At 39.9% G+C, this 19,831-nt stretch overlaps 2 protein-coding genes across 4 annotated transcripts in view; both read right to left on the bottom strand.

Annotated features, from left to right (window-relative positions):
• Positions 1-1,187: 1,187 nt before the first annotated feature.
• hspb1 (heat shock protein family B (small) member 1) lies at positions 1,188-7,918 on the bottom strand. Its single transcript, XM_084730451.1, has 3 exons — positions 7,433-7,918; positions 2,973-3,036; positions 1,188-1,970 (listed from the first exon to the last, which is right to left on the bottom strand). Exons 1-3 carry the CDS (start codon positions 7,815-7,817, stop codon positions 1,814-1,816), a joined length of 606 nt encoding a protein of 201 aa, XP_084586577.1. The 5' UTR covers positions 7,818-7,918; the 3' UTR covers positions 1,188-1,813.
• Positions 7,919-11,729: 3,811 nt separating this feature from the next.
• Positions 11,730-19,831, bottom strand: part of srrm3 (serine/arginine repetitive matrix 3) — a 118,055-nt gene continuing 109,953 nt past the window's right edge. For all 3 annotated transcript variants that reach the window (XM_084730454.1, XM_084730453.1, XM_084730452.1), the window contains 3 exons: positions 18,303-18,554; positions 18,069-18,194; positions 11,730-13,872 (listed from right to left, as the gene is read on the bottom strand). In XM_084730454.1, the coding sequence (XP_084586580.1) occupies positions 13,605-13,872; positions 18,069-18,194; positions 18,303-18,554 (646 nt within the window). In that variant the 3' untranslated portion in view covers positions 11,730-13,604. The remainder of the gene's footprint in view (positions 13,873-18,068; positions 18,195-18,302; positions 18,555-19,831) is intronic.

Below are 19,831 nucleotides of genomic sequence, written 5' to 3' on the forward strand. Positions count from 1 at the left end.
CTGAAGCTGTGCTCATTGAAAATCTGATTTAAATGGGCTGGGCCTATGAGCATGATTTGTGACATCACAACTACTTTGGAAGTCAGTGCTGGTCTGATTTGCAACTTAAACAAGTGTAATGTAGAAACTTGATGCACAGCACATATACACTGAGAATAGACTTCACAGTGCAGTAGCCCTGTGGTAGATAAAACATGATAAAATACCCTCTGAAAGTGCCCGTCCAGTGGGCAAAATGTGGTACAATGCCTTTGTATATGTAGGGGATGTATACATGGAGGGAATCTGTGATTGTTTCACATATTACCCTCTGAACTGTAGTGGAAAAAAGTGACATCAGGCAACTCAGAAGAGTGGTGTGTGTAGGGATCAGACGTCCTGATGGGGGCACTGTTCTGTGTCAAACAAAGGCAACAGTACTGAAGAATCTCTGTTGTCATGAGCTGCATGCATCTCTCAGTGGGGGCTGATGAGTTTCAGAATCAGTTGAAGTTTGCACTTGTTTGCATGGATGACTATCAGGAGAGGGTTGCACCACCTGGTCTTTACTACACCTGGTCCTAACTGCTTAGTCGGTCTTAGCTAAGACCAGTCTTTAGACTGGACTTTAGGTCAGTTACACCAAGCAGACTTAAGCCTAGTCTTAACTACACCTGGTTGTGGCATGTTCATGTGAATGCTCATGTTACTGTAGTTATTGCCTAGCAGCACACGTTGCTATGAAGCAGTCTCCCTCTGACTCGCTACTTTGTAATCATTAGCAGCAACTTTAAATATGAGCGATCAGAGAAAGAGGAAAGGAAACTTCACAGACATAGAGATCCAAAAATTAATTGAGCTGACAGCCAAGCAGTCAAAGGTTATTACCAACCAGAAGAAGCAGTCTGTCTGGAGAGAAATAACCGAGGCAATTAATGACTGTTCAGACTCGGGCAGCCGACGCTCAGAGAGCGATGACGAAAGGGAAAGACTTCCTGAGCAAAGTCAAGAAGGACATTTCTGTGAAAAAAACTCACCAGACTGATGGGGGTCCTCCACCCAAAATGTCAGGATACAACAACATCATTTTTGATATCCTGTTAGCGCGACCCACCCCAGATAAATAACTGAGCATAACTTACCATGATATGAAGAAACTCAGTCACATCTAATGCAAATAAACAGTTCATTAAACAAGGACAGACTCATTATGTTGTTTGTTCTTTATTCTGTTTACACAAACAGTTTGTTTCAACAGGCAACTGCAGATAAAACCAGTCTGTCTCCAGTCAGACAAGACCACAGTTTGATGGCTACCAGGCATTGTTCTGCACCTACAGTAGTGGTGGTGGTGGTGTGTGTGTGTGTGTGTGTGCTCTGTTGGGACCTTTCATTTACAAGATCACTGATGTTACAGTCTGCTTTACTGTTGTCTTTAGGGTGTCTGCAGACACACCATGAAGGGATTAACTCAACAGAAATGAGGAAGGTGGACGTGTGCGTAAGAGAGACAGAGAGCTGTGAGCAGGGCTAAGCTGAGATTTCCTACATTCAGATGAGGAGTGTAATTACAGCAGAATGAGCAGGCATATGGCATCAGTACAGATGTGTTTACACAGTGCACTCAGCTGGGGTTGGCTCATTACCAGAGACAGAGGGGAAAGAGAGGAGCAAGGGCAATCCCTCGCCTTCCTGTCTGCAGCACGTGAACGAGCCCGCTTTAGGAAGAGCGATGAGCTGCTTCCTCACCTTTCTAGAAATATGTTGGAGAAATAAAGTGCTGATTTGAACGTGTATGTGTGTTTGTGTGGGAGGCACAACGATGCTTTCCGTCCTACTTCTTCACCACACCGCCTTTGTTGTCCACGTTGACGGGTATTGTGGTCTCTGAGGACTGGATGGCAGGTACCATCAAGGGGGCCTCCACGGTCAGCACCCCGTCAGGAGACAGGGAGGAGGTCACTTTCTCGATGTTAGCTGTGGAGGGCAGGCTGGAGGGGAGCAATGAAACACAAGTAGGGAATAAGTCTAAGAAGCCACTCCAGTAAATTTACAAAAAGCTCCTGATTTTTTGCTGTTACCACAGTATTATTATTGTATTATTGTATGACTTTCCCACTGTATAAGCTATACAGCACACTGGACTCACAGGGGGTTAAAAAAATGATGCAAAAGTGCCCTCTTAGATGCTCCTATGGTAGATACAACATAATAAAATGCCCTCTAAAGTGCCCTTCCTATGAAAAAGGGATAAAATGCCCTTAAAGTGTTGTTCCCACAGACAAAACATGGTAAACTACCCTTTAAAGAGGCCCTCCAGTGGATAAAACATAGTAAAGTGCCCTTTAAGTGCCCCTCATGATACTGTATTTCATTATATACTTTTACAATTTTTTACAGTTAGTTTCACAGTAATATTATCATGGAATACAGCAACTACTGGATAATTCTTGGCAGTATGTTACTGTTAATTTGATAAAGTCAAATGAGATGAGCTCAGTTTGTGTCCTCAGTGTGTTGTTGTGGCCCCTGGATGGCAGCAGAGCCCTGTGAAGCTGCAAACCCACACAGAGGAGGGCTGAATGTGAGGAGGTGGAGGCTGCTGCTGCTGCTGCTGCTGCTGCTGCTGCTTTTCAGAGCATGAAATTTAGCTATCAGCAGCAGCCAGCCCCTCTACAGGCTGGACCGACCCAAAACTAAAGAGACTCACAGCAGAAAAGCCACATTAAAGGAATCACAGGAATCTGAAGACAGCCTGAGAAATGCATTTCTTCCATGAAAATTCACTGCAAAGCCACCATCAAACAGCCACAACAAACCATTTTTAATAAAAACTCTGTTAGTTTTGAAGTGAGGTGTTGACATATTGCATGGCCAGTGGCTTCCTTTCATCAGCCATATTTGTATAAAATGATGAAAAATTTAACTAATTTTAGGCAAATTTTATTCTACAAGCTTATTCTTTGATAATAAATGAATATTCTGCTACTTACGTGTATTTTCTGGTGAAGGTTCTGGACACAAAACCATGCTCGTCCTTCCTCTCCTCATGCTTGCCTAAGGACACAGACAACATCATTTTATCTAAATATGGCAGTAATCTGAAAGACACATTCCTATAAAAGGGGTTGTAACTAAAAGAATGTAGTGTGATGCACCAATTCTGCAAGAAGACATTCTGTATTTGTAAAATGAACATTAAATGGAAATAAAAGATACAAGCTGCTTGAGGAACACAGCACTAGTAGAGGGCATGATTGCATGGTGTGGAACAGGAACATGACTTGTTTTTAATCCATAATTTATCCCCTATAATTCATATACATACTTCATGCAAGTTTTTCTCTGGCTCATGTCAGGTGTGTGGACCTGTTACCTGTTAGTGTATCTATTGCTTAAAATAAAGCTAAAACTAAACTAGATTCTGTATTTTGAGGATTCTCAACAGAGTTGTTGGCAAAATGAAAAAAGACTTGGAACTCAACTTGGAGACCAATGACTGGTGACTTTACTTCACCTGGACTTGAGCCTACTTGATACCTGTTTTGCAATTTATTTTTTTTGTTGAGAGAATTTCACTCACCATCCTGACTTACAACACTGGCCTTTTACAACATGACTCTCATTCACAATCAAGTTAACTATATATAAAAGAGTCAAAACCAGATGAGAACAGGCAAAAAGAAAACAATATCAACAAAAAAAGAAAGAGAAAGAAAAGAAAAAATGAAAACAGAGATGACTCACAGGTGAGGACAGATGTGGGGCAGACATGAACATCTTTAAACCTCTAATAGGGAAATAATTTTGTCTGATGAAATGAATGACAAAATAAAAGAACCAGGTTCCATAGTATTACAATACTGGACCCATTTGGCCCAGTATGTAAAAAATATGAAACCAACAGCCAGGTAGCTTAGCACACAGATTCCTGAAGGTAACACAAACTGTCTACCAACGCCTCTTAAAGTCACAAATTAACACACCATCTGTGCGCAAAGCTACAAAATTGTCAAAATTATATGAAAAAGTGTTTGTGGACAGATTTTGTTAGCTTTGGAGAGCTGAGCTAGCTGTTCTCTCCAGTTTCCAGTCTCTATGCTAAGCTAACTGTGTCCTGCACAGACATAAGAGAACATCAGTCTTCTTATCTCACCAAGAAAGTCATGACATTTATCTAATACTATACTGTATGTGTAGAAATGAAGTCTTTTGAACAGCGTTCATCACAATATGGTCTATCTACTTGTCATATATTTAGTTTCTTTCAAGTGAGAAGCTTTTTTTTGATGTTCTAAAAAAGGTTTATTCCAATGTAAATCCATAAAATAGATTCTCACTTGTTTTTAATAATTAGGGTAGCAGTGACCAAACAAATTACAAGGAACCAGTTAAAAGATAACCAACGTTAAATGGAAGGATCCTCGTGAATGAGTTATATGAAATGGAAAAAAAATCAGCATGAGAATTAGAAATCAGATCTTTGAAGAAAGTTGGGAAAATGGTTGAGATATATAACAGACCATGTTTGTAATGACCTTCAACCAGAGGACGGCTGAAGTAATGAGACAGACAGTACAGAGGTGTTTTGTTGTTGTTGTTGTTGTTGTTGTTGTTGTTGTTGTAGTTCTTTATCATTCACATGACTCTGTGTGTAACTAAGTGTCCACGTTTGGGTACACACACACTCATGCGTGTGCATGTACAAGTAGACGTGGGTATTGTGTGTGTATATTTGTGTGGTGCCTAGTTATTATATAATGTATCCTCCAACTTAAACCTAAATCTACTGGTTTATTTAATTATATCCTATGAAATAAATAAAAATGTTATTCTTATTTTTATTATTATATTATTATTAGCGGTTATTTTCTGATGTTGCTGTCATTTCTTTACCCTCTTTTTCGTTCTTGATCTGTATGTTGAAGGGATAGTTCACCCCAAAACTTATCTACTCCCCCTCATGCTGACTGAAGGTCAGGTTTAGTTTTTTTAGTCCTCATGTTTTAAGCTTTCTCATAAAGCCCAAACATGCCAAGCTGACTAAAAAAAAATACTATTTACACCATGTTTTTAGCCTGAATCTTCACTGTAGATTCTTGGAGCCATGTTCACATGCACACTGTCTCAACTGTGTTTGTGTGGTGTGACGGTGTGCAAACAGCATGTTGGGATTTTAGTAGACTTGGATTACACCAGACAAGCAGTGGAGGCATTCTGTTTTTATTCTATTGTTTTTTTGTTTTTTTTTTTACATTGGAAAACTAGTCACATTCACTTCCATTGTTTGGGAGACTCTGCAACACTGTTTTCCTGAGAAACTCCAGCAGTGTTTTGTGGACAGAAAAACTAAACCTGACCTTTAATCAGTATGAGGGGGAGTAGATAATGACTGAATTTTCATTTTTGGGCAAACTATCCCTTTAAATAAACTTCAAAAAAATGCAAAAAAATAATAATAATAATAATTAAAAAGTAAAAAATCTACACATGACAGCAACACATGACAGTGCAAACAGTACAGTGGATGTGCTATTTTGTGTTACAGGAGGATTTGGCTTGTGGTATTTTTATCTTTCACAGCTACTAGCCATGTAGCCACAGTCATACCAGCCATAGAAGATCCTCATCAGTCCTACCAGTGTCTCATCAGCTGTGGTCTTGAAACGCTGCCTGTCATTCTGGCTTTAATACAGCCATATGTTTGTTGTGACAACGGGCTGATAAAGGTTGCTGTCCTCAGGGAGCTGTCCCCTTTTCAACAGGATGGCACTGCTGTGTGGCTGGGCAAGTAGGCACTTTTTGAGCCACCACATGGAGGGACATTAGTTCATGAAAAAGACTGTTGCATGAAGAGGATGCACTTTTTGTAAATCCTAAAGCAGATGATATCATCTTGGAACATACCATCCTCGTTCTCTGGTGACATGTGAAACATGAGGTGACAAATTCCACTTGGACTGGATCCTGCGCTTTGTTTATCTTTGGTGTTTCTGTCTATGCCCATCTCTCAGGAGTGACATACTGGCCACAGTCAGGCTCTGGACCTTGGATGTGGACAAGATCCAGCAGTCCTTTTAAAGTAGCAGACACACTGGGTGAGTCACGGCTAAACCCCTTACTCTAAGACCCTGAATCTTTGTGAAATGGCAAACAGAGTGGCTGAGAAAAGGCTCAGAGAAAAGGCTGCTCAAGGCCTCAGAGAGCTGGGCTATTACGTGATCCATTCCACACACACTTTTCTTCAGGTTTTGCTTTGGTCCTTCCAAAGCATGGATGGACAATGAAATGGTTTCATGGCATAAAGTGAGACCAGCCGTGTAATAAAACACTGCACTGTGTTCATCTGTGAGCTGCTGTAAAAGTCGACTCCCACGTGTTGAATTGTGTTGTTTTGCATTTAGCAGGCGTGCAGCCAAAAGCCTCCGCCCTCCCTCCGCTGTACTGGAGCTCAGTACATTGTCTCAAGATATTATGTAACTCTGCAGCAATGCATCTGCCTTGTGTTTGAACCAGCAAAAAGGTTTCCTGCCTTTTTAACTTTTTGTTCAGTGTACACTGTAAAAAAAGAAAAAAAATGCTAATTTCTAGGCAACTGTCTTGACTATTTGTTGAGTTTTAAATCAAATTCAAATTCTCAAGTTACTGAAATTACAAAAAGCTTTGCAGGACTATATCTTTTGTTGAGATAATGTACTTCTCTTCTTCAAAAAACTTTGAGATTTAGAAACTATGGTTAATAATGTTATATTCAAGCACCCAAATGATGACAAATCTGGTTCACAGCTCGCTGTGAACAAGTTTTGAGATACTGACTTTTGGGGTTTTCAAACATTAAAAGACTTAAGTTTATCTACACAATAAAAGTAAATTATCTCAACAAAAGATAATAGGTTGGCAAAACTTTTTAAAGTATATTTCAAAACTTAAGAGTCTGAGTTTGATATAAAACTCAAAAAGGAGTACAGGTTGTTAAAACTCTTTTTAGTTTATGTCAAAACTTAATAGTTAGATAGATCAAGAGTTTGATTCAAAATTTGAAACTCGAGTGATGACACTTGCCCCTGAAATTTTCTCAACAGAGCCAGATAGCTCTTTTTCTCCCAGTTTCCAGTCTCTATGTTGAGCTAACGTCTCCTGGCAGTTACTTCATATTTACTGCACAGGCATGAAAGTGGTATCAATCTTCTCATCTAACTCTCACCAAGAGAATCATACAGAGAGGAGGCAAACCTAACTACAGCAAGTGAGAGAATTTGTTCTCTACCTGCTGGTGCATCTGTCCTGTGGAAAAGCACAGTTTTAGGTGTTATTACTTAAGTCCAGTCAAAGACTGGCTCTTCTTGACAGGTTTGTAGTTGAAGGGGTGAAATTAAAATATTGGGGAATCAGCATGCAGCAGGTCACAGTACAGGACAAACAGGTGATCAGTGGAGGAGAACAGGGTGCTCACCAGTGATTTCCACCACACCGTCCTTGGTCTTCACCACCAGCTCCTCAGGTGAGAAGTGGTTGACGTCCAGCGACACCTTCCAGTTGTCTTGGGTCTGCTTGATGTCTGACACACCGCTGCTCATTTGGCGGGACAGGGCACGGGCTTGCTGGGCCATCATGGGGCCTGGGTACATCATGGGAGTGTGGGGCATCATGGCGCCCATGTCGGGGGTCATCAAGGGGTGCCGCATGTACCCCGGCCAGTGGGTGCTGGGGAATGTGGCGAAGTCCTCAGGCAGGGCCGGCATGGCGAAGGACTGGTCGAAGATGCGGCTGTGCCAGTCACGGAATGGTTCCCAGCTGGGGGTGCGGAGCAGGGTGAAAGGAATACGTCTCTCAGTCATGGCTGCTGTGTTTGGGTGGCAGAGGAGTGTGGCTGTAGCTGCAGATGAAGAGCCCTTTGGCCTCTCTCAAAATGTTTTCCCAACGTGCTGCCTGCCTCTCAGCTGAGAGCTTTTATACACACTGACACCACCCCTGTCAACCAGGCCCTCCCCTCTGACTCAAGACCCCTCAGATCACTCCCCCAACATGTTTGTGGAAAGTGCGAGCGTGTCTATTTGTGGCAGACGTAGCACTCGAATGGAATCCAGCAGGAAGGCCCTCCCCAAAAGCAGCTGCCCAGTGCTCTGTGAAACCTGCCCTCCTCCTGCTGTGTATGATCCCCTGCCTCCCCTCTCTGGACGCCCCAAAGATTCAGAAGAATCTGGAAAGCTGCTGGGCAGTGAACCAGGCCTGCTGAGCACATACTAAATCAGCCTTAGATAAGACTAACATGCTATTTGTAACATGGCTCTGTATAGGCCATGATGTGATATATGTGATATACAGGACATGCAGTGCCATGCTATTATCAGCCTCATATTAAATATACAGCAGAATGTCAGTTTGTGACATGGATGCGAATGAACTCAGACACCATTAAAGGTTTAAAAGCCAAAAAACACTGGTGGGATATTACTTCAGCAGGGGCTGTATTGCAGAGCTGTCTGTCTTAAGTCTAAGTTAAGACAGAAGTCTCCTAACTTACTTTAGGATCATATCTCAGGTTAGAAAATCCTAAATACTCGCCACCTTTTATGTCTGTTACCTAGCAACCAATAGTACTTTTCTTATCTTGCGGAAGAACTTTATACGCAGTAAGTATATGTATCATGGAAACATACTCAAACACACATTAACACATATAAAAATGGAGCAAAAAAAGTGTGCACTTTACTTCAAGACAGATGAATTAAAGCTGCTCGTTATGTCTGTAAAGAAATCAAAAAGATGTTCTTTCTGGGAAATTTAAAATGCTAACTAAAGAGAGAGAGTTGGTTAAGATAGCAGACAAAGTCTCTGACCTGTCTGGATTAAACAAGTTAGTGAACACTACCATAAGCTATTGTTAGCGAACACTTCCATTAGCTACTGTTAGCAAACAATACTTTTAGCTACTGGTAGTGAAGACTACCATTAGCTACTGTTAGCAAACACACACATTTAGCTTCTGTTAGCAAACATTAATTGTAGCTGCTGTTGACGGACATTTCTCTTAGCTACTGCTAATGAACACAACCTTTAGCTACTGTTAGTGAACACTACCATAAGCTTTTAGCGAACACTACTTTTAGCTACTGTAAGTGAAGACTGCCATTAACCACTGTTAACAAACAATACCTTTAGCTGCTGTAAGTGAACACTACTTTTAGCTACTGTAAGTGAACACTACTGCAAGCTTTTGTTAGCAAACACTACTTTTAGCTGTTGTTAGCAAACATTACTGTTAGCTACTGTTAGCAAACATTACCTTTAGCTACTGTTAGCGAACACTACTGTTAGCTACTGCTAACAAACACAACATTTAGCTACTGTTAGTGAACACTACCTTTTGCTACTGTAAGCAAAACCCTTTTGTTAGCTAGTATTAGTGAACACTACCGTTTGCTAGTTAGTAAGATAACTATTGCTACAGGTGGAAAATTGAAAATAAAGACAGCTTCATGGTTTCTAAAGTTAGGAAAGTTTATTTTGGGAAGTAAGGACACTTGTGTAAAACATTTTGTGTATATTAAGTTAGGATGGTAACATTGGCTAAAGAACTGTTCATCTCTAATGACTTCTTTCCTAAATTAGGTCTAACTCTAATTACCAGGGTTACCAAGTGGTCTACACATAAGCCACAATATTCAGCTCATATTCAGCTTTACAATCAGCTGTTATCAGATCAGTGTCAGTGACTTTTTCTGCAACCCCTTGTATTATTACAGTAACGTCACAACTGGGGAATTAATAAACTGTTTCTCCAAGCTGCTGACAGCCTGACAGACTGTTATTTAATGCCCCAGTGTGCACGGCTTTATTGTATGTCACACATGCGTTTCTCCCAACCTCTCAGTGGCACTCTCATGAGATGTTCTGCTATTGGAGAGAAGACTTGTGCTGTATTGCACCCTGTCACCCTCAGCTTATAGGATCCAGCTATGACATGAGTCAGACGTTCACAGTCTCCCACAAGACGTCTCAAAGATGTCAAACTCAAAGATGAGTTTTGTTTACTTCAGTGTTATCATTTATGTCTGAACAGTATTTAACAAAAAAATAAAAAATAGTTAAAGGAGAGATTTGTAATATGTTTACTATAACAAATCATAAAATGGCCGTATCATGTCATCAGAGATCAAGGTAACATGTTAATTTGAAATACTCACTTCTCAGTCATGAAAGCTCCTATTGTAGGCTGGAGAAACTGCTTTTGTTAACCTGTTTCTTCTTCATTAGAGTTCAAATTAATGATGAATGTTTGCCGAATGAGTAAGTGTCTGTTTATGATTTGTACAAAACCATTAATAATCTTTTAGAAGGAGTAGATTTGTATATTGCAGGGGTCTGTAACCTGTACAATCAAAAGAGACTTTTTTGGCCAAAAAAAGAAAACAAAATCTGTCTGGAGCCACAACTATTAAATTCTTGCTTTTCTCTAAGGATATTTATTTATTTTTTATTTTATTATTTTTTTTATGTTAACTCTTGAGCTTTGAAGTGACCTAGAGCCAACCTATAGTCTTTAGTTGAGATTATTTACTTTTCCATTTTAGAAAAAAAATTCATCTTTGAGTTTTAGAAATAAAAAAAAAAATGTATTTCAAAAACTGCTCTCAGTAAGCCATGAACCTGATTTGTCTTTATTTTGGGGAGTGACTATATAATTATATATTTTATTATATAATAAAAATTTTAACCATCATTCACTTTCACTTCAATAAATTTACTCAAAGATTTTTTAATACAACTTTTTGGAGTTTCTAAACCTCAAAGAAGAAAAAAATATATAATTATCTCAACAAAAGATCAGTAGTTGGTAAAACTTTTTCAAGACTCAACAATCTTTTGCACTATGTTGCTTTTAAGTTTGAGTTTTCTCAACTTTTTCGATGTAGACCTACAACAATGATAAATGAAAAATGTTAAAAAGAAACTGTTACTCATTTCCATATAATTTTCTGACATCGCCCCAGGGAGCCACTAGAGAGCAGCTAAAGAGCCGCATGTGACTCTGGAGCTCCTTTTGTCCAGGTGGCAGTTTGAAGCTCAAAGACTCTTCATCTGTTATCAAAGCTGATGAGGAGGGGCAGCAAATTCTCATCCCTAAGAAGCGAAACCTGGCAGATGCTTGACACCTCTGATTAAAAACTGTTTGATCGATCGGTTGTCAGGGTGGTTGGCAATCAGCTAATCAACTAACTAACACTGGCAGCTCCACTGCTTTGGCTCCCCATGCCAGGGTAAGAGGGTGGGGTGGGTTGGGTTGGGGGAAAGGAAACAAGGGAAACTGGAGGGGCAAGTAAACTATTGTAACATTTTGTCCCCCCTTTTATTGTACCACATTTGTAACTGTATTGTTGCATCTCACACTTCTAATATAAACAGTTGATCACAAAAAAAAGATTTTGATCATGTATGTAACATCAGCAGTTAAAAAGTAACTAATACTCTGAGTAGTTTTTGAGACAACTAATTTAAACTTTCACTTGAGTATTTTTTGAACACCAGTAGTTTAACTTGTAGTTGAGTAATATTTCAGTAATGTAACAGTGCTCCTACTTGAGTACAGATTTTCAGGACTGCTTCCACCACTGGTTTTCAGTCAGGAGTATCAGGTCCTGGTAGGCTCTCATCAGTGCCATCTGTAGGGAACAATATGCATAAAGCTTGCATGACATCCCAACACTTCATCTGAAGTTAGAATGAAGAAGAAAAACACAAGAGAAGAATTATTTCCCCATTTGTTTCTGTTTATTGTCAGGTATAATAACTTGTACACTACAAAGAATGACTCTTAGAACCAAAGGGGCAATGCTATACTTGGAATAAATTAACAGGTTTGCAGAGTATCATAGTCGGGTTAAGTCTGGTTACACTGGGAATGCAACACTGTGCGAGTGACATGAGACTGGACGAATGGGAAGGAAGACTTAGGGTGATCCCTGATTGTATCGCCAGTTTGTCTCCCGTACTACTGAAGCTGTAGGGAGCAGAAACATGGAGCGGCCCGTCATACAGGGGATTAGAGTATGTGTATGGAGCAGAATAAAGGCCTCTCCTCTGATCACAGGGATGTGTTTTGGTTCTGGTTGAGGCTGATCCCTTGCTCCTCAATACAGGCAGAGCCACAATGGCTTGCATTCAAATAAACCGTTACAATGGGCCGGTGGTGCTGTAATGGCAGCTGTGGGAGTAACTGTGGGCGAAGACTCACTTCCACTGGCTAAAATCAGAGCGTGTTCAACACAGCAGTGGATCTTCACCCGATTTTAAGCCTTTGCCACAATAAGAAACCCATTTTTGTCAAATATGGACATATATGGAATACATTTGCAGCAATCTCATCTTGAAAAGCATGACCCAACTGCTTTACAGCTCGTCGCAAGATGATAAATAAAATAAATAATAAATAATGCAATAAATAAACTAATAAATACAGTAGTTATAAATAGCTGTGGTGTGCATGGAGACTTTTTGCAGACAGTTTTCCTGTACAGAACCATCCAGCAGCCTGACATGCAGGCTACATTGGTGTACACATAAATAATTACCTCACTGATCATTGCAGAGGAGGCTTCACACACACACACACACACACACACACACACACACACACACACACACACACACACACACACACACACACACACCCTCCTGACTCACACAAGTCAGGATTAACAGAATCAACATAATTTGAACAGGGAAGAGAGTAAAAGTACATAATACATAATATTTCCTCCCCTTCCTGTTGACCTGTGTGTGCAGGTGGCTGACATACTGTGTGTGTACGTCAGAGGGGAGAACAGATGCACCCTGACACCTCTCGTCTGGGCCAGGTACTCTCGGTCGAGCAGCAAGTCTCTCCTGATGCATCATGCTAACAAGCCTCTTCAAACTAGATGGAATATACAGTGCATAGTTTACAAAGCCAGAACTTAAGAGAGTTTACATCTATACAGACAAACCTATACAATACCATTTTGATTCTTCATAAAAAAACAAAAAACAAAAAACGTTTCTCTTTTGCTTCCTGTTCCATCCACCGACGTCTCCTTTTGTTCTCGCGGTTGTTGATCTCTGTGCTTCGATGAAATGGAAGTCTTTGGGGAGATGATGAATACATGATGAGGAAAAAAAAGATTCTCTGAAATGTACAGTAAGCTGTTGATGTGTCCTCTTTTTGTCTTCTACTCAGCTCCTATTGTTAGCATATATATATTTATATATATATATACTGTATATATATTTGTAGTATATAGTTTTTACTGAATTCATTTTTGGTTGCTTTGTGGAAGAAGAGAAACAAAGTGCTAACATACAGTAAGATTTGTTCTTTGGGCTCTACCAAATTAATTCTTGATGTGTGGTAACCCTTTAATACCTTGTATGTATATGTTAAGACATGAACAGTGGCAGCCAATTTCATAGTAATGTGCTATATCAAAATACTCCTCTTTGATCCAGGCTCTGTAGTAGAGGGTTGATGGTGTAGGGTTGAGGGCCCTGGGCGCCGTGTATCATCATGACTGAAGTGGAGCGCAGTAAATTTACCAGGACCGCTCCTCTGTTTTGTTTGTGTTTCCCTTCCGTGCTGTCCATATCGTTCAGAAACCGGGGCTGTCGTAGCTGCTGCGGCTGTAGTAACTGTGGTGGCTGCGGGAGCGGCTCCTGCTGCGGCTCCAGCTCCGGCTCTGGCTGCGGCTCCAGCTCCGGCTCCTGCTGTGGCTCCGGTTGTGGCTGCGGCTGTGGCTCCTGCTGCGGCTATAGCTGCTGTAGCTGCGGCTGCGGCTGCGGCTGGAGCGCGACGGGCTGCTGTCGTAGCTGGATGACGAGGGACTGGGCCGGTAGTACGGGATCGGCCGCTTCCGAGCACTGAGGAGAGGAGAGAGCGGCAGGATAGAGCATTAAGACCAGACAAAGAGAACAGGTGACGAGTAAGTATCACGGTCATTTATCTGACATAAAACACATGAGGTATTAAAGGGATAGTTCACATTATTTGAAGCTGGGTTGTATGGAGGTACGTATCCATAGTCAGTGTATTAGCTCCAGAAGATGACGGTTGACCGTATGGGTGCACAGGAAACTTATTATTTGTATCTGTATCTGTTCAACCAACAAAATGATCTTTCTCTGTATCTGTAAATGGCTGCTGCTTTAACTCCTGCCTGCAGCCCTTTGCTGCATATCATCCTCTCTCTCTACCCCCTCTCAGTCTGCTCTTCAGCTGTCCCTATCCCTATCTAACCTAATATTCCTGGGATGCAATTATTGTGCATCAAGTTGATTAATTAATTAATCAATTAATTACTAAATATATTTCCACATCATCTTACTGTCACTTTTATCTTAATTTTCAGCGAAACTAAACTTCATGATCCGGACACCTCACTGGGGGACACTGAAAAATCAGAAACTGAAAATGTCTTTTTTATGAATTCAGAAAATTAAAAGATTGTATTTTACCTTGGAAATAAGAACTTTTTGCAAAAAAGATATAAAAAAAAATATCCTTCAGTTGAGGGGAATAACCTCACATTGTAATGTTGCTCATATTTGCTTATGTGTTTATCTTACAGCAGTTCACAGCACTATAATATTATAAATATTTATTAGAATATATTATAATAATTTTACGATATCAAAATTTTGTTAAAATGTACTTAAAATAAAAGTAAAAACTAGCACTCTTAACAGTCCCACATTACATTTGGAAATTACATTTTCCCCAAATAATAACAAGAATATTCGGATATAAGAAACATCTCATTTCTCGTTTCCATCCCATTATTTGTTCATTCTTTGTGTTCAGCTGCATCCCTTGTCAGCATGTCCCTCTTTTGAAGAAGAAATTTTATGCTATATTAAGAATATTTTCACTGTGTTACCTTGCATCAAATGGCTGTTATATGACCAAATATTGTGCTTTCTTACTCAACCAGACTCCTTTGGCAAAAAGTAATTCTGCCTCTCAAAACTTGGGATGTTGCTAGTCTACCTGATCTGATCTGATAGTTTGTTTGTGTTACTGTTGACTTCAGTGAATGAACTAACTTTTTGAAACACAAGAAGTCACACAATAACACAAAGACATTAACCAAGGTAGCAGTAGACAATCAATCCTGTACAGTGATTTCCTCTGGGGACAGGCTGTCTCACTGCAAAGGAAAGTGGTGCCAAAAACGTGAATACAGCACACACTTAAACTGATGTAAATGTTTTTTAGATGGGCCTTAGCTTCCTACACTGCCGTTTCGACCACCATCTACTGGAGCAAATACACTGATGGCGGATAAGAAGCTCATACAACCACACATCCAATTATCTGAACTATTTGTATGAGAGTAAATCAGTGTTAGGTTACACAAGTTGCAGACTTATGATCAGTACAGGATCTGAAAGAGAGCAGCTATATGGGTTAAAAAAAAAAGTCCAAGCTGTTAAACCACACACACACACACACACACACACACACACACACACACACACACACACACACACACACACACACACACACACTTTGATTGCACACACACATCGCAGAGAAATGCATGTCATGTTAGTTTAAGCTTAAGCTTCAATTGCCTTGTTAATAACAGCCCTGGAAATGCTTCCTGGAAGGTAATTAGCTGTTAGCTCCCAAAAGAACCTCTTTTCCTCAGTGGAGGCCAACACCCAGAAAAATCAACAGTCAACAGTGCAGGGAGAGATAAACACTATCAAGGTATCCCTGCTGCTGCAAGGTGTGTTTCACCTTGTCATTTCAGCAGTGCTGTAGATTACTCAGCCTGAGCTTTTGTCTGCTATATCTGCCATGGGAACCCACAGCCTGTGCAATAGAGAGATATCCACTTAAATAAACCTTGATAGCATTTTAATCTCTGTCTCCCTGTGTTACAACATTAGTGGAGAATCGCAGTGGGGGCACAGCTTTAGAGTCAGTGTGAGTTTCTTTGTGTGAATTTCAGGAAGGAGATGAAGGAGCAGAGAGAGGACAGAAGGAAAACAGGAGGAGGCCAGGTTTACTCAGGGGACCTCTGATGGTTTGCTGTTCGGCCGAGCTTCAGGAGTCAGAGTAGCCGGATCCTGCTGCACGGCAACTGTTACCAGGGTAACTAGCCTGCAGCAGCTCAGTTCAGCAGCATCCCGTTGTCTTGGCATCAGGACCTTTAGGACTGGAGTGAAAGATGACAAGGTACACACATTTCACCCACGTCTATACACTTGTATGAGAGGTGACAAGGAGAGACTTTTTTTGATACCACAGGAACACTTTTCACAGAGATGTGGGAGTTTTCTCTTTATGTTGTAATGACTTTAAACTATTTTAAGTGCCACAGGCCTTGAGGATTTCTCCAGGACAAGATAAAATTAACTCCAGACTATTCAAAAGATGAATACAGCATCAGCAGGTGGCAGAGCCTTCTCCTGCCGAGCCCTTCTTTCCCATTATATGTTACACATTTTTTCATCTGTATACAGGAGTTTTATGTGTATTTTTGGTATTGTTATATTTTTTACATATTTTTTCAAATATTTTGTTTTACATGTAGTTAATGTTATTCCATATCCTATAAATTCTGCTAATGATTTATGTGCACCCCTTGAAGCATATTTCAGGCTATAACAAACTCTATCACAGGTCCATCTTACAAAAGGTTATGTTAGCTTAAAGTGTTCAATTCAAATTCAAACATATTTTCATCAGCAGAGAGAGATATAAAGTCCAAATCTGCTCTCAGTATGAAGAACCTTCTAAAAGAATATTTACCAATTAATTGACTCATATTTCTTCATTGATTCATATTTAATGGAACAATAAATAACAAAATGCATTAATTATTAATGAAGAAAATCAAAGAAATCAAAAGGACTAAATGAATCAATGGGGATTAATTCAATACATATTTTTTTGGGCCTTTCTAATCATGCTTTATTTCTATCAATTGTCTGTCCTAATTGTAATCAGTTGTCAGTTTATTAGGTACAGCTAGCTGCAGCTAGACAGACTTCAGGTACCATTCAGGACTGAGAAAACAACTTAATAACAACTTTTATTTAGAGTTAACATTCTCCAACGTTGCACTTGATCCTGAATTGAAGGACAGTGCTGTTCTTTGTAGAATAGACTGAAATCTGAATACTGTGTGAACCTTTCCCACAAACTCACCCAGTCTGAACCCAAGTAAGAAATACACAATACTATTTGACATCCATTTAAACTTTTCCACATGCTCTGTTTTATTTGAATCTTTTTTCCTCTACCATTATTTTCTTTATATTTCTAAATTAATCTTGATTTAATACACTTCTGTGTTGTCCATGTTTTAACTGAATTAATTTGCAATATGTTAAAACTAATTTGCAATACTTTTATTCTTTATCTGTTTTTGTAAATGTTTAAAGCTTATTTGATTTAAATTATTTCTTCAATTTTCAACTGTAGCTTTAACTCTGAAAGCAGTCTTATAAAATGCAAATATATCTATCATTTCTCTCAAAGAAAGTAAACAGGATTAAAGGGTTATTGAATTATTGTAACAATGCAGCAATTTACATAACATTTAAATTTTTTAACCAGTTTCATTATAATTTGTATTAGTATACATAGCAGGAAATAACACTTTTGTGTGACTGGAGAACCTTCAGTGTGGAGCCTCCCACAACCAAACAGAAGCTACTAAACCAACCTACTGGTAAACACTCTTTCTACTTCACACAAAGGATTTAATGGATTTGAATGAGGTTCTCAAAGTTTCCAGTTTTGAGTTAGAGCTGGAACAAATTCCCTCATTTTATTCCTTTTGTTCGTCAGAGTTGTAATTTAAAGCTATAAAAGAAGAACTTTTGCCCCAGTGTGAGTGCAGTGCTCTTAAATTACTGGAACATGTTTTAACTGCAGAGTGTAACAGCCATTAAAGTGTGTCATGTTTAAGTGCCTATAATTCCAGACATAAAAGCTGAGAATAAAATCCAGGAGATAAAATGTGCCTGCAGTAAAAAAATACACATGGTAAGTTGTGATCACAAGTATATCAAAATGGAAATCTCTAAAATATCTGTGTTACCTGGTGATCCTGCGAGCCTCCATGAAGCTGGGTGAATCTCTTCTTCTCTTGCGGATGGGTGAGTAGCTGCGTGAGCGGCGGCGAGCTCGGCTGTCGGTGTCGGAGCGGTTGGGGCTGTCCCTCTCTCTGTGTCACACAGAAATCAATCAGGACAGCAGCAACATGTAAGCAGGCGAGATTAATGTCAAACAATAGGCTGAAAGAAAAGAAGTGTGACAGAGAGCGAGGTCTCACCTGGAGTTGTTCTGTCTGTTGTGTGGGGACTTGGCCTTGCTGGGGCCTCTGTCTCTGGAGGCAGAGCGTGAGGACGACCGCCCGCTGCTCCAGGAGCTGCTGCGCTGTCGGAGGTTGGGTTTGCTCCGAGACTCCTCTTTCTTCCTGCCTGACGTGTGTGAGTGGCGTCCTGGAGATGCCGACGGGCTCCGGTGGTGGGCTTGACCCCGACTGGAGCGGTGGTGACGCTTGGAGGAGTGGCCACCTTTTGTCCTGGGGTAATTTTTACAGAATAAAACAGCAAATGTCTCTCAATGTCAAAGATAGTGGAGCGCTCCAGCAGTGATCAGATCCTGAAATCAATGGCTACATGAAATCCTCATCCACTGTTATTTATTGTAGCATAATGCACATTTTTGTACATAATTCTTAAATGTCTTATTTCATTAGTTTCTATTTCTTCTTTTCAGTATATATTGCTGTTTTTATATTTATATATTGCGGATATATATTGGAGAATAAGGCACATATTTTTATATACTTCTTATTTGTATATATTTTGTTGTATTATTGCTATTTTGTCTTTCATATATATTGTAGTAGGATGCACATATTTTTTATACTTAAATAGGAGCATCTGTAACAATTAAAAATTTACTCCTGGGGTTAATAAAGAATTTCTGATTCTGATCCGACAGTGAGACCCAAATGGTTCAGACTTTGTATTAACATGCACCTTGGATGATCCAGTCATAAAAATGGACAGCTCTAGGTACAGGTGTGAAAGCACCCAAGATGCTTTTGAGACTCAGAGCTGGTCTGAACTGCATGTGACCACATTCTCTTAGCGCTGTGCCATGTATGCCATGTGTCCTGGGCCACACTGAAAGACCACCTACTCATCTGACATCCTATAAGTGCATCACATGGTTTACTGTAAGGCAAATTAGTTGATGAGTGAGGAGAAACTGGATAAATTTTGTGAAATGATGTCTATGACAATTTTTTCCTTATTTGTCCTTGTAAATTTGCCTTTAAATACAATGCATTAAGTTGTTTCTTTGTTTGTGGGATAAATATTGAATCCATTTGTCCCAGCATGTTACTGGCAGCTACTGTTGAACCAGTGGTTAAAAACAACAGAGCATTTTGCAAACGTATTTTTGACACACAGAGCCTCTTGTAAATTCAATATTGAATGCAATACATTAAGTTGTTTCTTTCCATGTAAATATTGTTGTGTTGCTGTGAAGAGCAGGCAGAAATGCTCTGAGGTGCACTGGGATGCACACTTTTACTCTGTCTCTGACTTTGACATCAATGTCTTTGTCATGTGTGATGTGAAAACACTGAATTTCCACACAGTCAGAGACAGTAAAAGTGTGTGTTGTGCTCATAGTTCACTTTTAAAATCCCAGCGCACCATGGAGCATCTCTGCCTGGGGCTGATTGTGGGCTGATAGGAGGGTTTAGTGTGATGCCGAACTACAAAAAAACAAGAATCAATGAATCTCCATACTGAATAGCTAAATGGATAGTAATGTAGTGTT

The sequence above is a fragment of the Lutjanus erythropterus genome, chromosome 11, assembly GCF_056507025.1.
Source record: "Lutjanus erythropterus isolate fLutEry1 chromosome 11, fLutEry1.hap2, whole genome shotgun sequence".
Lineage (NCBI taxonomy): Eukaryota > Metazoa > Chordata > Actinopteri > Lutjaniformes > Lutjanidae > Lutjanus > Lutjanus erythropterus.